General features: G+C 42.3%; 3 protein-coding genes across 3 annotated transcripts; 1 reads left to right on the top strand and 2 right to left on the bottom strand.

Annotated features, from left to right (window-relative positions):
* Positions 1-260: 260 nt before the first annotated feature.
* Positions 261-966, bottom strand: LOC127754182 (non-specific lipid-transfer protein 4-like). The gene is made up of 2 exons (XM_052279661.1): positions 516-966; positions 261-409 (listed from the first exon to the last, which is right to left on the bottom strand). The coding sequence occupies exons 1-2, from the start codon at positions 863-865 to the stop codon at positions 400-402; spliced, it is 360 nt and encodes a 119-aa protein (XP_052135621.1). The 5' UTR covers positions 866-966; the 3' UTR covers positions 261-399.
* Positions 967-1,789: 823 nt separating this feature from the next.
* On the bottom strand, positions 1,790-5,821 carry LOC127754324 (pentatricopeptide repeat-containing protein At4g18840-like). The gene is made up of 4 exons (XM_052279804.1): positions 4,158-5,821; positions 3,545-3,944; positions 2,733-3,452; positions 1,790-2,616 (listed from the first exon to the last, which is right to left on the bottom strand). Exons 1-2 carry the CDS (start codon positions 5,729-5,731, stop codon positions 3,848-3,850), a joined length of 1,671 nt encoding a protein of 556 aa, XP_052135764.1. The 5' UTR covers positions 5,732-5,821; the 3' UTR covers positions 1,790-2,616; positions 2,733-3,452; positions 3,545-3,847.
* Positions 5,822-5,836: 15 nt separating this feature from the next.
* Positions 5,837-13,558, top strand: LOC127754323 (uncharacterized). The gene is made up of 9 exons (XM_052279803.1): positions 5,837-6,459; positions 8,262-8,444; positions 8,930-9,022; positions 9,213-9,395; positions 9,492-9,594; positions 9,688-9,873; positions 10,528-11,486; positions 12,031-12,455; positions 12,760-13,558. Exons 1-9 carry the CDS (start codon positions 6,244-6,246, stop codon positions 12,815-12,817), a joined length of 2,406 nt encoding a protein of 801 aa, XP_052135763.1. The 5' UTR covers positions 5,837-6,243; the 3' UTR covers positions 12,818-13,558.
* Positions 13,559-13,877: the final 319 nt, after the last annotated feature.

The raw sequence follows: 13,877 nt of genomic DNA, 5'->3' as shown, positions 1-13,877 counted from the left end.
CTCCGGCCCAACAGGTATAAATGAAGAACATGCCAGAATCTGGAGGAGCATTATATGCAGATCCAGCTAATGAACTGAAATACTAATTGACAAGATGCATTATTAAAAGACCCTGCATTTGATGGATATATATTGAAGCGTGCAGTGGTACAAGGTCCTCTGAGATTCATGATTCGTCTGCCCCAAAATCAACCCTCACAGTCTCTCACACTAGCTAACTATCAAACCGCAGCAGGTAAGCAGGAAGTAACACAACGAAGGAGCAACATGCATATATATTTCTAGCTCGATCATTGACGACGGCGCATGCACATAGCAACCGCGAAATGAGAGCTGGAGATCGATGGATCGATCTCTCCTTTATTATTGTCGCATCACTTGTCGACGTTGATCCGCTCATCAGTTCACCCTGCGTGCGAATTAACGCACAAATACATAGGCAGATTAACAATGGTTAATTAAGCTGCAGCTAATAACGTACAGATCAAAACCGTTATTGATGGCAAATGAATTACCTGGAGCAGTCGGTGGAAGGGCTGATGGCGTAGGGGATGTTGACGCCGCACTTGGAGGGAATGCCGGCGACGAGGTCGGGCCTCAGGCCGCCCATGGCGCTGGTCTGCTGCTTGAGGCAGGCGCAGGTGGTCTGGCGGTCGGCGGTGGTGGCGGCGGCGGAGTTGAGGGTCCTGACCCCGTCGCAGCAGCCGCCGGTGGGGGCGGACACCCTCCCCGTCGCGTACATGATGCATGGTGCCAGCATGCTCACCACCTGCCCGCATGTCACCGCGCTCGCCGCCGGCGCCGCCACCAGCAGCGCCACCACCATCACCGCCGCCGCATAGTTATTATTCGCCGGGCGAGCCATCGATCGGTCACAAGAAGATCAAGTTAAGTTGCTGCTTAATTAGCTAAGCGCAGTAGTGGAGTGGAGTGGAGTGTGGTGTGGGTGAGTGAGTGAGGGGTAGGGAGAGGGGTTTATATAGGGTTTTTGGGCCAGCCGGAGATCATATCGATGATAGGCCTATATTAAGTTGGAGTTGGTTTTCATCCTAGAGAGTAATTAGTGAAATCATGCACCCACGTTTATGTGCTTCCCGGTAATTTTTGAAGAAGCGCAGTGTTTCAATCCTAGAGAAAAGAGGACTTCCGATCGAGTCCGAGTGTCCGATACATCAGTTGATACCTTACACGTGCAGTTACATGTGCAGGGCGGTGGAAAGCTAAAATTAAAACACCGTGTGCTTTTTGTTAATTGTACATATGACTTTTGATCATGAGTTGGTGGTTGTTGAATTGTTTCATTTACTACTTGCCAACTTTAATTTGCAGTACCCTAATTTAGGATAAATTCATGGCACATGCATCCAGCCATCCAGAGAGAGTTTATATATTAGTACTCCCTATATGTCCGCTAATATAAGGAATTTTAACATTTTATTTATACTGTTTGACCATTCGTCTTATTCAAAAATTTTTAAAATTATTATTTATTTTATTTGTGTCTTACTTTATTATCGAAAGTACTTTAAACATAATTTTTCGTTTTTATATTTGCACAAATATTTTGAATAAGACGAGTGGTCAAACAGTACAAGTAAAATATTAAAATCCCTTATATTAGAGGACGGAGGAAGTATGTGCTGTTACGGTTTACATATAGTGTGAGCTACTACGAGTATTTGTGTTTGCATTTCCTGCATGCATATGTCAATGTCATATCATCAAGTGTGGACAATAGTGTAAATAAGTCTATGAACTTGTGTAATTGTTTTGCTATTATATTGTTTGGCGGAGTGGGTGAGTACGTACGTCTTGCATTTATTTAAGGATAGTAGAACATGCCCATAATCTAGATAAAAACGACATGCACAAGCAGCCGTGGATTCAGAAACCAACGTGTATACATATTCTGCCCTGCAGAACAGTGAGAGTTCGTAGAGTCTCCAATATTACACCATAACAATAGTAGATAATTTACATTGTGAATAGAATATTGCAACAGTAATGACTTAATGGCAGTATCATTTCTATGTATGGCATATATACAAAATACAATTCACAAGCATACATATTAAAAGACAGGTCTTTAGAAAGATTGACATTTGACACGCAGCTTCAATTCCATCTGTGGGCAAACAGAGCAATGGGTACTCCACTGTTGAAGGAATCCATGTTTATTGAATGAAAGCTACCAGCTTCATTTATTTGTAGCCTATCGATTGGGCAGATGGATCAGCAGCTACTTCGCAAATTTCTCCTTTCATCCGTGTGTCCATACAGATACAGTCATGTGCAGTGCTTGGTCCTGGTGCAGAGCTATAACAGCCTGCAGCAACCTGATCGATCCATTAATTCATCCAGAGACGTCGCCTAGCAACGGCCGAGTTTAGTTCCAAATTTTTCTTCAAACTTCCAACTTTTCCATCACATCAAAACTTTTCTACACACAAACTTCCAATTTTTCCGTCACATCATTCCAATTTCAGCCAAACTTTCAATTTTGGCATGAACTAAACTACTCTGTTCATTTGATCCCCATCTCGATCGTTCAGATCAAATTGCATGCACATGAATGGCATCAACTCCATGCTCCTATGTCACCAACCAACTGCATGCCTGAAATAAGAAAATGATAGGGGGTACTAATTAATTTATATGGAATTAAGGAGATAAGATTAGATATGCCAATGACAAAGGAGATTATAATTTATAAGATCAGTCATTTTATATACCTTCTTGCCCATTAATTCAGCTCTTACTGTGAGAACTGAGCCTCCAGAACTGTTTTCATTTGTGCCCATATAAATTTCCATTGCTCCATATACACCGAAACTTAAAACTTTTACTGGAATGTCGTTCACCAGCATTGTATAGCAAATATTACAGTTACCATCTGGCAATATGAAGCCAAGAAAGAATGCATTCTGCAATCCTATTTGTGTTTGCCCATCTGGATCAGCTTCTCGAGCTCCTCACCATGGCACTTGCTTTGGTACTTGCTGAATATTCCACCTTTCATGGGCTACTGATCTAGCGAAGCGTCCACATTGAAATTTAGTTCATCACTTCTAGGCAGAGGACAGAGTTCAACTTCATTCTCCTTTTCTGCATTTCAGTAGCCAATTTAGCCAGTGCAGTTTACTGACAACAGACATTCAGTGGAGTAGACATCCAAAATTTCACATATTGCAATGGAAATGGATAGAAACCCAATATTTTCATTTTGTCTGATGCATGTTGGGAAACAATGCACTTCTCCAAAGTCCTAACCACAATGATTGTGACATACTCAAAAACGAGGACTCTCAGTGGAACAGGCACATTTCAGAACAAGAAGAAGATTATCTCCCATCTGCTGCGTATCAATACATTAATAGTTTAATACGACTCAAAGTTCTTACGAAATTCACAGTTCAGCAGTCTTCACTTTGAGAATTAGCAGCAGTATTGGCCTAAACACCACAGAAGGTAATTTTAGAAATATGAAATTATGAAAAAACAATATCAGATAGATAAAAAAGTTACTTGAGAAACGTGAACTCACCCGTTGGAACTACAGTCTAGCGGTAAAACCGAAGTAGTAGCAAAGTGGACTTCTGGAAATGAAGCTGAATATTACACTGTACAGCTTGTGGCGTGTTTATTGGCTACCTAAAATTAACTTGGCTGTTTGCAGCATGCTTTGAGGCATTGTATCTGATCATCTTTATTCTCAGATACTCAACTTCACTCCATCTCTGCTTCTGTCCGAACCTTTGGTACTGAGTGATATGAGTGAAGGGGCAATGATGTGAGTAATTATTTTGCTGCCAGTTATTCATGTCTAAAACATTCAATTAGCCCGGATTCATGATTCAGTTTCAGAAACATTTGTTGTTGACCAACAAAACCATTCGGTATCGGTTAATTTTCCAGTGCCATCACACATATGTCCATCTGGAAATCTGAAGATAAACAAGCATGCCATAACAATAGTTATAATTTTCCCTTCTTAACCCTTCTGTACTTAAAATGACTTGACACCAACATCAAGATAAAAATGAAGCTACCAACATTAAAATTATTGGAGCTACAGCCCAGCAAAACTCAAGAGCTAGGGCTTCTAGAATTAAGAATGATCATTATTTCCTATAGTTTCAGGCAGATGTATTGCTTACATTACGTCCATTTGACTATGTGCAGCATGCTTCAAAGCACTGTTGCGTCTCACCTTCATTCTCAGATGCTCGACATCATCCCATCTCTTCGCTTCTGCATAAACATTTGATATTGTGACAATTCGTCCATTATCAGTTAGAATCAGCTCATGTAGTTCATGAAAAAACTTGTAAGCAAGATCGATGTGCCCATGCACTCGGCAAGCTGCCAACAACATCTTCCACAGAACAGAGTTTGCTGTTGAAGGGTTTTCTTTAATCATCAGATAAGCTTCTTCAATTCTTCCATAGCGGCAAAGCATATCAATCATGCAGCCATAATGCTTAACATCAGGAACAATTCTGTAGTCCTCAATCATGCTATTAAAATATTTCCTCCCCTCATTCACTAGGCCACCATGGCTGCAGGCAGTCAAGACACCCAAAAATGCGACAGGATTTGGCTCAATTTTCATCGAATCAAAGAGCTCTAGAGCCTCATATGAGCAGCCATGTACTGAGAAACCAATGATCATTGCATTCCAGCATGTAATATCCCTCATAGACATTCTGTCAAAGACCTTCTTGGCGAGATCCAACCTCCCACATTTTGCATACATATCAATGAGTGCATTGCCAACCAAGCCATCAGATACAATGCCCTTGCTCTGAAGGTTTATGTGGATGTCTGTCCCCAGCTCCAGCTTGCCATCCTTTGCACAAGCCCCAAGGATTAATACAAGTGTAAGCTCCGTAGGTTCAATGGCATTCTCCTTCATTTCTTGAAAAATCTCCAATGCTTTGGTATATTTGCCGAGCTTTGTGTAGCCACTTATCAAAGAGTTCCATGAAACAACATCCCTCTGTGGCATTTCCCTGAAAAGCCTTGATGCCTCATCCATATACCCGATACTCACATTTCGTGCGATCTCAGCATTCCAACATGACAAGTTCCTCTCTAGCATGGCTTGAGAGACGCGCTCTGCACCCATCCAGTCTGCAGCGGCACGATGAGCCCCGACCAACGCATTCCACGAGACGGCGTTCTTGTCAGGCATTTCATCGAACGCCTTCCGTGCATCCCCGAGGCGACCGAACTTGCCATACATGGAGACGAGCGCATTCCGCACGTATCGATCCTTCCCGCAGCCAAGCTTCAAGACACGGCAATGCAGCTCCATCCCCTTGGAGACGAAGACCGACGCGACACCGGCGCGAGAGCTGCGGTTGAATGCGCGAGCGCAGGATTTGAGTAACGCAGGGAAGGTGGGTAGCGGGGTGGGGAGGGAGCACGAGGAGGCATGGTTGAAGAGGATGAGCGCGGACGACGGGGCCGGAGAGGAGGAGAAGGCGACGATGACCGGGCAGACGAGCGACGGCGAGAGGACGGCCGGGGAGGCCTCGAGCAGAAGGGAGAGCGCCGACGGCGAAGGCGGGATGCGAGAGAGGAGAGCGGAGAGGAATTCAGGGTGGTGGAGCAGGCCGAGCTTGGCGAGCAGCGCGTGGAGCTGGTGACCGCCGGCGGCGCTCCGGCGAGGGAAGCGGCGCAGGAGGCGGTGGTAGGAGGCAGTCGTGGTCGTGGATGTGGAACGCATTGGTGGGCTCGCCTAGTGGGCCGTGGTTTGGTTAGTGGGCTAAGAAAAAGCCCACGAGGCCAGCGAATGGTCGCAGGGGGAAAGGAGGAAACCGTGGCTTGAAGCCGCAGGCAGAGACAGCGTCGTCTCCTCTTCCTCTTCGTCTTCCTGCCGCCGCCGAGGAGCCGAGCAAAATCCAATAATCCATCATCGGAGACGAGCAGGAGCACGCGCATCAATCATCGTAGAGTGACTCATCGGAGGAGGCGTGAATTCCACCTATCCTTTTCTTTTCCCCCCCTGTATTCTCTTATTATTAAAATCCCAACCCCATAATCCGACCGTACCCACCCGCCCCCCATCGCCGGCGGCGCCCAGATCGCCACCGATCGCCTCCACCAGGGGCGCGGCGCCTCTTCCGCCCTCTCTCAGCGGCGGTTGCTCCACGTCTCCGGATTCCGGAAGAGGAGGGAGGGAGGGAGGGAGGGAGGAGGCAACTCGGGGCGTTGGACCGGGCTCCCACGGCGACGCCCATGGTCGACAACCAGGGCTGCTCGCCGGCGCTCGAGCCCGTGCCCACGCCGCCCAACCCCGACCCCTCATCCATCTCGCCGGAGGCCTGGGATCCCCTCGAGGCCGCCGCCGGAGCCGTCGTCGCCCGGATCCAGCCCAACCCGCCCTCCGAGGACCGCCGCGCCGCCGTCATAGCCTACGTCCAGCACCTCCTCAGGTGCACCGTTGGCTGCCAGGTTCATCTCTCACTTTCCTCACGCCTGCCTTTCTAGTATTCCGCAATTACTACTACTCTACCTTTCCTTTGTGCGTCAATGGCATGTCCACAACACCTAGTATGTGCTTACTACATGTGAATCTTATTCAGTCGTGTAATTATTCCCCTTCGATCATCTCTATGTACACAGCTGCTCTGGAGTGTTTAGGAGGATTCTTTTATTACTGTTTCACAAGTTATTTCCATTCTCTGTTTGGATATGGAAATGTAGTAAGGACAACATGCTACATACATTGTTGCCTCTGATTTGGCTAATTACCATACTCGGAGTTTCATATACCTACACTATGATGGCCCAAGTATGATTTTGCTAACACTAGCGATAGCGCCAAACTGATGTACAAGTTCATATAAATACAAATACTTCCCGCGGCCAGGGTCGCAGGTGTTAAATGTTTATTCCCTATGAATGTTTTGATATCCCTTGTCATAACTGGGCTTGATTTTCAGCAGCATAAATCTGATAATCTAATTATGCAAAACAATAATATATCGACACATGTTAATGTCCTGCATTTAACGACAGTTAACTTGCAGGTACTGGGTTGGAGAGTTGGGTATATGGTATATGCACTTTAGTGTCCTTTTTTATGACCTGGGTCTCCATAGCTTGCTCATCTTGTATGCTCCTTTTGGATAAGTGCCTCTTCTCTACTATATCTGTGCTCACAAGAAAATGGAATAGGGAAAAGTCTACTGTAACACCTCCAGACCGTGGCGGGAAACTGGCATAGTTTTTTTTTAGTTTAGTAAGGAGTACTTACTTCCTGTTATATGGTTAGTTATTTTGGATCTTTGTTCATGTCAAACACAAGAGATCTGGTGACCATAGTGTATTTTAGGGGATTTGTAGAATATTCACCGAACAACTATAGAGCATGTACGAGGCATTCAAAAAAAGGAAAACGTACCTGTATGCAATCTTGCATTAGCACCTAAGCATATGTTCCGATATCAATACTACTTTGCCAAGTATATGTTACTGTCTGGTGTGTGTCCACCATGTCTAGTATCAGCAAGCAAGTCATCCACATCGTTGCTCATACTTGTTGTTCACGGACCTGTTTAAGCTACACTATGTGCGGATGGAGCTAATATCAAACTGTTAATTATGGCAATAATAGACATCAAACGCGTACATGGTCTATTCTTTGATGTGCCAAAACATGCCTTTTCAACCTTTGTTTATACCTAATTACTAGAATTACTGTCGTGCACAGATGCACTTGGTAGATCACGAATTTTCAAGACAAAGGTGAACAATAAAAATAGAAAAGAAGTCAAACAAAAAAAATCAGAAAACAAGCAGTTTATTGCTTTATTTCAATCCAATTCTTAACTGGAACCCTTAGCCACTGTGAGGTGTACATCTGACAAATCAATACTGAAAACTGCATAGAAAATTGAGGTTTATTTATTTAATATCGTTCATGTAATATGTGATACGTTTACTACCTTGGCATCATGTTCTTTAGGAGCCAAACACATGTTCCAATGGTGCATAACATGCTCACTGCTAGTTGTTCTATGAGGAGTGCTCCTTAGTGCTCAACCCTAGGAATTGGCATGGCATTAGATAGGCAATATGGGATTCTCTGATTTTGTTGTGACTTATGTACAATACTTGAAAAAGAATTATTGCTTGTGCTTTTAGTCCTCTGCGAGCACTGGTCTCTGTGTGTGTGTGTGTGTGTGTTGAATCATCCGACATCGTGCTATTAAAATCTACAACTTTAACCTTTTTCTTTCTGTAAAGCACAGGTCTTTCCATTTGGATCTGTTCCGTTGAAAACTTATCTTCCTGATGGAGATATTGATTTGACTGCCTTTGGCCATTCAAGTGATGAAATTTTAGCAAAACAAGTACAGGCTGTTTTAGAATCAGAAGAGGCAAGGAAAGACGCTGAATTTGAAGTCAAGGATGTCCAATATATTCATGCAGAGGTTTTTCTCTTGATGCTCTTTGTTTTTTAGTTTATATATTAGTTAGTGTCTAATTCATATGCGTTTATGTTTCTGGTAGTGGTGTCTACTTATGTGTGCTTATCTATTGTGTTTATTATATAAGATCACATGAAACCATCCATGTGATTCATTAATACATGAATTCTTTTCTTTTTTCTTTTACTCCCCTTCTTATAGCTGCAATCAAACATTTCGCAGTATTCTTATCCTACTATAAAACGGGAAACAACAATAGAGAAATCCATCGTATTCACATGACATCAATGAAGCCTGTGCATATCTCAATATTTCACTGCTAGCAATAAAAATACATAGTCAATAGTGATCAAGTAAACTTTCCACCACTGTGCTCTATTGTCATTTAACAACTAATGCATGCTTCAACATAGATTTACGTGTTCTCGCACATTGTTAATGTTTCTGATGGCATCATGTTTGTCTAAAATAAGTCTTTCTGATGGCAGGTCAAGTTGGTGAAATGCATTGTTCAAAACATCATTGTAGACATCTCATTCAATCAGTTTGGTGGACTGTGTACCCTTTGTTTTCTCGAGAAGGTAATGTTTGAAAAGTTGCAACAAATATGCAGTTGCCAGTTCTCTTCCTTAAACTGCAGATCTATCTCAGTCTGATTTATCACAAGCTAGGTCCGTTGTACTTCCTTGTGTGGTTCAACAGTTGGAAGATGATTTCCTTAAGGTCAGACTGCTCAGGGGAAAATATATCTATAACCATTACGTTTTGCAGGTTGATCAAAAATTTGAAAAATACCACCTTTTCAAGAGAAGTATAATGCTGATAAAAGCTTGGTGTTATTATGAAAGCCGCATTCTTGGTGCTCACCATGGATTAATTTCTACCTATGCATTGGAGATATTGGTGTTATATATTTTCCATCTCTTCCATGGAGCATTGGATGGTCCACTAGCTGTAAGTTCTGACTTCCAACTATTCTGCAGCATTAGTAAAGTTCTTGTTTCTGACACCCTACATACGTTGCCATAAATTACTCTATGTTTTCTGCAGGTTCTCTATAGGTTTCTGGACTACTATAGCAAATTTGACTGGGACAATAAGGGTATAAGCTTGTATGGCCCTATTTCCTTGTCTTCCCTGCCTGAGCTAGTTAGTAAGTGGATGTGGTCTGATGTTACCTCTTTTTTTTGTGATTGGAAGTTTTCTTTTTTTCATTGGTCATGCAAACTTTATTTTTTTTTCACAGCTGACTCTCCAGACACTGTTAATGATGATTTTACTATGCGAGAGGACTTTCTCAAGGAATGTGCGCAGTGGTTTACTGTACTTCCTAGAAACTCTGAGAAAAATACTCAGGTCTTTCCCCGAAAGTTTTTCAACATAGTGGACCCATTGAAGCAGAGTAACAATCTAGGGCGCAGTGTCAGCAAAGGTTTGTTTCTTACATCTAGATCATGTGTTTTGATGGTAGGATTGGATGATTAGTCTTGGAAATATCACAACTTTAGTCAATTTTGGAAAAATTGATGTGTCAACTTGTTTGTTGTAACTTCACAGTTGTTTTCAAATTCATCTTCATCCCATGATTGGTCTCTCAGGGAAGAATGCTTGTTTACTTGTCAAATTTTAGTACTTATGCTCCAGATAGCTTAGTTTTTGGGCATTTACTGTGCATGCAAAAGGGATAAATTGTCGCTGCGCCCCCTAGTTCACAAGCTATTTATCCATGGGCCAAGAGATTTTAGAACAATTAAGCACAAAAGAAACTCTATGCCACTTAACTAAGCAGTAACACTTAGTACATTGGATATTTGCATGCCAGTGTATGCGACGTGCCCCTGGACCACCTTACTTTAATACCATACATGCTGCTTACTGACATGCTGTAAGTTAGTCATTCAATTGTTGTTTGTTACATGGGTATTTGCTCACATGCATAACTTCCTTTTGCTATACTGCACAATTGCTTATGTGCATTAAGCTGTTGCAGTGCTATTTGTTTTGTCCTCAACATTATTCAAGTCGCTATGGACATAGTATTTTGTCATTTAGTTTACCTGGCCTGATCCCGTTGTGCAAAGCACAGGTAACTTCCTCCGGATACGCAGTGCATTTGATTTTGGTGCCCGGAAGCTTGGGAAGATTATTCAAGTGCCTGACAATTTTACTGTGGATGAAGTGAATCAATTCTTCAGGAACACATTGAAGAGACACTGCAGTAGGGTAAGGCCAGATGTGCAAGAAATAGCTCTGGACTTCAATGGTGAAAGAGCCGACAACGATAGTTCGCCTTTATACAGTAATAATTCCTTTGGTGATCTATCTGATGAGTTCAATAACATCAGCATTTCAGATTCCAGCAACCATGGGTCGCTAAGGCAAAATGGATGGAATTATGTGGCTGAGAACAAGGAAAGGAAGTCTGTTTCTGGTGGCTTGCTGGCAAGCAAAGCAACAAATCCTGCAGCTACTAATTCAACTGGTATGACGAATGGCAGTGACTCTTGTGAGCCCGCATCACCATCAATTACCGGAGCACATAGCTTGCCATCTGAGGAAGGTCATGACGCACTGGATCTCTTTAATGAGTCAGAAAGTGGTACGAAAGCTGGCATAAAGTATGGCACAAACCCATCACACCATGGAATGTCAACAGTGAGTTATGCAGGCAGATCCCACCAGTCCTTTGAAGAGGTGGATAATGATGATAGAGGTACCATCGATAGCAATTGGTCAGATCTCACTGGAGACTACACAACAAATTTTAATAATCTTCTCTATGCTCAAGGGTTCCACCAAGATTATCCAATGAACCAATATTATCCATTTGGTCCAGTGTACTATCCAATACCCTCCCCTCCACCTGCACGATATCAGAATAGGCGATCATCAAATGGTCATAGCAGAAATAATGTGTATGGATATGCTGGTACAAATGGAATAGGCCCTGCTCCTTGTCCACCAGGTTATTTAATTATGAGGCCATATAGTCAAATTGATGATTCAAATCGAGCTCGTGGAACTGGCACATACTTCCCTAACCCAGTATGTTCCTCCTTTCATGATCTTATGTTCATATTATTAAGCGTGTTATGCACATAGAATTCCTTGAGCTTTGTGAACCATCTAAGAGTCTAGGTTTGGCACAAGTGGTAGATAATACACCTTCTATATAACTCAAATTGCTAAGGAAGATGCACATTTGTGAATAGTATATCCTTATTCTTTCTAACAAGTACAACTTTAAACCTCATTTTGTGTGAACTTTTGGCACTTTTTTTCACACACTATGCATATCAATGCATGATTCAATAATTTACTATTCCCTCTGACCCAAAATATAACAACTTTTGTCCAGATTCGTAGTACTAGGATGTGTCCCATCCGTTCAAAAGTTTCTATATTTTGTGAGAATTTTTCATTGTTGGATTTGGCCATACTATAGAATATAGTATAGAGCATACCCCCATTAGTTTTATGTTTCTGCTGCAGAGCTTTTTTCATTTTGCAGGGTTAGCCATTATATTTGTGTCATTTTGAGGTGCTGCCTTGTGTTTTGCTGACTTTGTTCACCTTGTTCGATTTGTAGAACTTGTCCAAAGACAGATCACCTTCTGGACGAGGCGGAAGGGGAAAAACTCATTTCCTGCCACATAACCATCAAAGACCACACCACTACGGTAGAGCTGATATGTCAGCAGATTTGACTCCTTCGGAGGAATTGAGACATATTTATGATCCTGATGCAAATGACTTGGGAATCCCCTCTTCACTGCGCATATCAATACCTTCTCCATCTTCGGAAGCTCCAAGGGAAATTGTGCATGGCAATGGTTTTATTCAGCCTCCAGCTAAGAAACTTGAGTTTGGGACCTTGGGAGCATTGCCTTTGGAAGTTACATCCCAAGAGTTTGGTATTAACAGATTGAATACTGCTTCCGACAGCCAACCTTCAGCGTCTGCAAGCCCTATGTCTCTGGCAAATAATCCTGGAATTAGTTCTAATCAAATGAGGTAAGTATGCTTCCTTTTTTTAGCTGTCAAAGTCAACAACGTGTCAACGTCAAGTGTTTATCAGAGTCATGCCATAACTAATAATTTCCTAAAGAGAAATTGCGGTCCACATGCATTCTCCAAAAAAATATGGTATGGCAATCATCAGTATTTTCAATCTAAACATGAAAAGCATTATTGAAAATGAAAATGCTCTTTTCCCCTCTTTTCCTTATTACCTCATTCACCTTGTAACTTAACCTATTCAGTTCTAATGAATTTTTAAGAAATTATGTTGCATAATTCCTCATTAAACAATTTACAGGAATGCTCAGCCATATCATCTCAAGGACAACGGTGATTTCCCACCGCTATCTAGTTGATGCCATATAGTTCATTGCATATCAGAGACAACTTGGTCCAAGAAAGATACTGATAAATGGTGCGAGCGCTTGGTGCAACAATAGCAGGGGTTATTCCGCAAGACAAACATCATCCATCATGTACATCCTATCATTAACTTCACATTCTCCTATCTTCAATTCACCCTTGCTGTTGCTTTCCAAAAAAGAAAAAAAAAAAGCCCAGAAGGCTGATGCATCGCAGCTTGCTCTGCCATAACATTCCCTGCAAAAGAAATATGGAGGAAAGATAGAAGCACAATGTAGATACTTATGTTCTCTTCACCTTTGCCCCCTTGAAGAGGGAACAAGTGTGGTGAAGTCAAAAAATGCTAGAAAGAGGTGAGCTGTGTCTTGCTCTGTTGTTTTGACCTCATGAGCATTCCAGTTACTGGAGGGCTCATTGAGTGTGCTCTGTTTTGGTTTGGAGAGGCCTTCTGCTGAAAGGCCCCACTGTTTGAAGTAACATTTGCTGCCTCAAGCAATGGGTAGTTATAGGGGATAGATATGTACGAAACTTTCACTAGATTTACTGTCTTCATAGAAGCAGTTTAGTTAGTCTATACTAGCTCAGAGTAAAAATGATCCTTTTACTTTGCCTGTTGTGCTTCACATGTCTTTTTTTTTTTTTTGTAACTAATTTGACTTGTAACATAGTTTTGCTCTGCTGTTGTTAGCTCGGCTCCAGGTTAAGAGAAAGGGGTATGATTTTGAGTAACACAACCATGATTGCTATTTACGTTTTGATTAGCATGGTTTTGCTCTTCTGTTAAATCGGAGTAGCCAATTAGCAAGTTTTTCATAGCTCCATGTCAGTAAGATCCCAATGTAGTGATGAGATGGCAAAGTCTTGAGATGTTCAGTCGCCACGTAAGCAAACCAAGGTGGTTTTGGTTTGAATGGGGTATCTTGAGAAGTTTGAGGTCGTGAAATGTACGCTTTTGTAATTTAAGGCCGATTTCTAATATTTTTCAAGAGCTTAGGTAGTAAAGCAGACTAAAGTTGAAGTCATGTCGCTTTCAAGATGGGAAACTTCAAACTC

Source organism: Oryza glaberrima, chromosome 11 (genome assembly GCF_000147395.1).
Source record: "Oryza glaberrima chromosome 11, OglaRS2, whole genome shotgun sequence".
Taxonomy (NCBI): domain Eukaryota; kingdom Viridiplantae; phylum Streptophyta; class Magnoliopsida; order Poales; family Poaceae; genus Oryza; species Oryza glaberrima.
The sequence above is the reverse complement of the archived record's forward strand: the minus strand, read 5'-3'. Positions and strand labels throughout refer to the sequence as shown.

Bases quoted from the DNA above. Each gene is read 5' to 3' on its own strand.
- LOC127754182 (XM_052279661.1), bottom strand. From the start codon at position 865: ATGGCTCGCCCGGCGAATAATAACTATGCGGCGGCGGTGATGGTGGTG.
- LOC127754324 (XM_052279804.1), bottom strand. From the start codon at position 5,731: ATGCGTTCCACATCCACGACCACGACTGCCTCCTACCACCGCCTCCTG. The intron at 3,945-4,157 runs GTAAGCAATACA...GTTTATCTTCAG, and splicing joins CATAGTCAAATGGACGTAAT to ATTTCCAGATGGACATATGT.
- LOC127754323 (XM_052279803.1), top strand. From the start codon at position 6,244: ATGGTCGACAACCAGGGCTGCTCGCCGGCGCTCGAGCCCGTGCCCACG. The intron at 6,460-8,261 runs GTTCATCTCTCA...TGTAAAGCACAG, and splicing joins GGTGCACCGTTGGCTGCCAG to GTCTTTCCATTTGGATCTGT. The intron at 9,595-9,687 runs GTAAGTGGATGT...TTTTTTTCACAG, and splicing joins TTCCCTGCCTGAGCTAGTTA to CTGACTCTCCAGACACTGTT.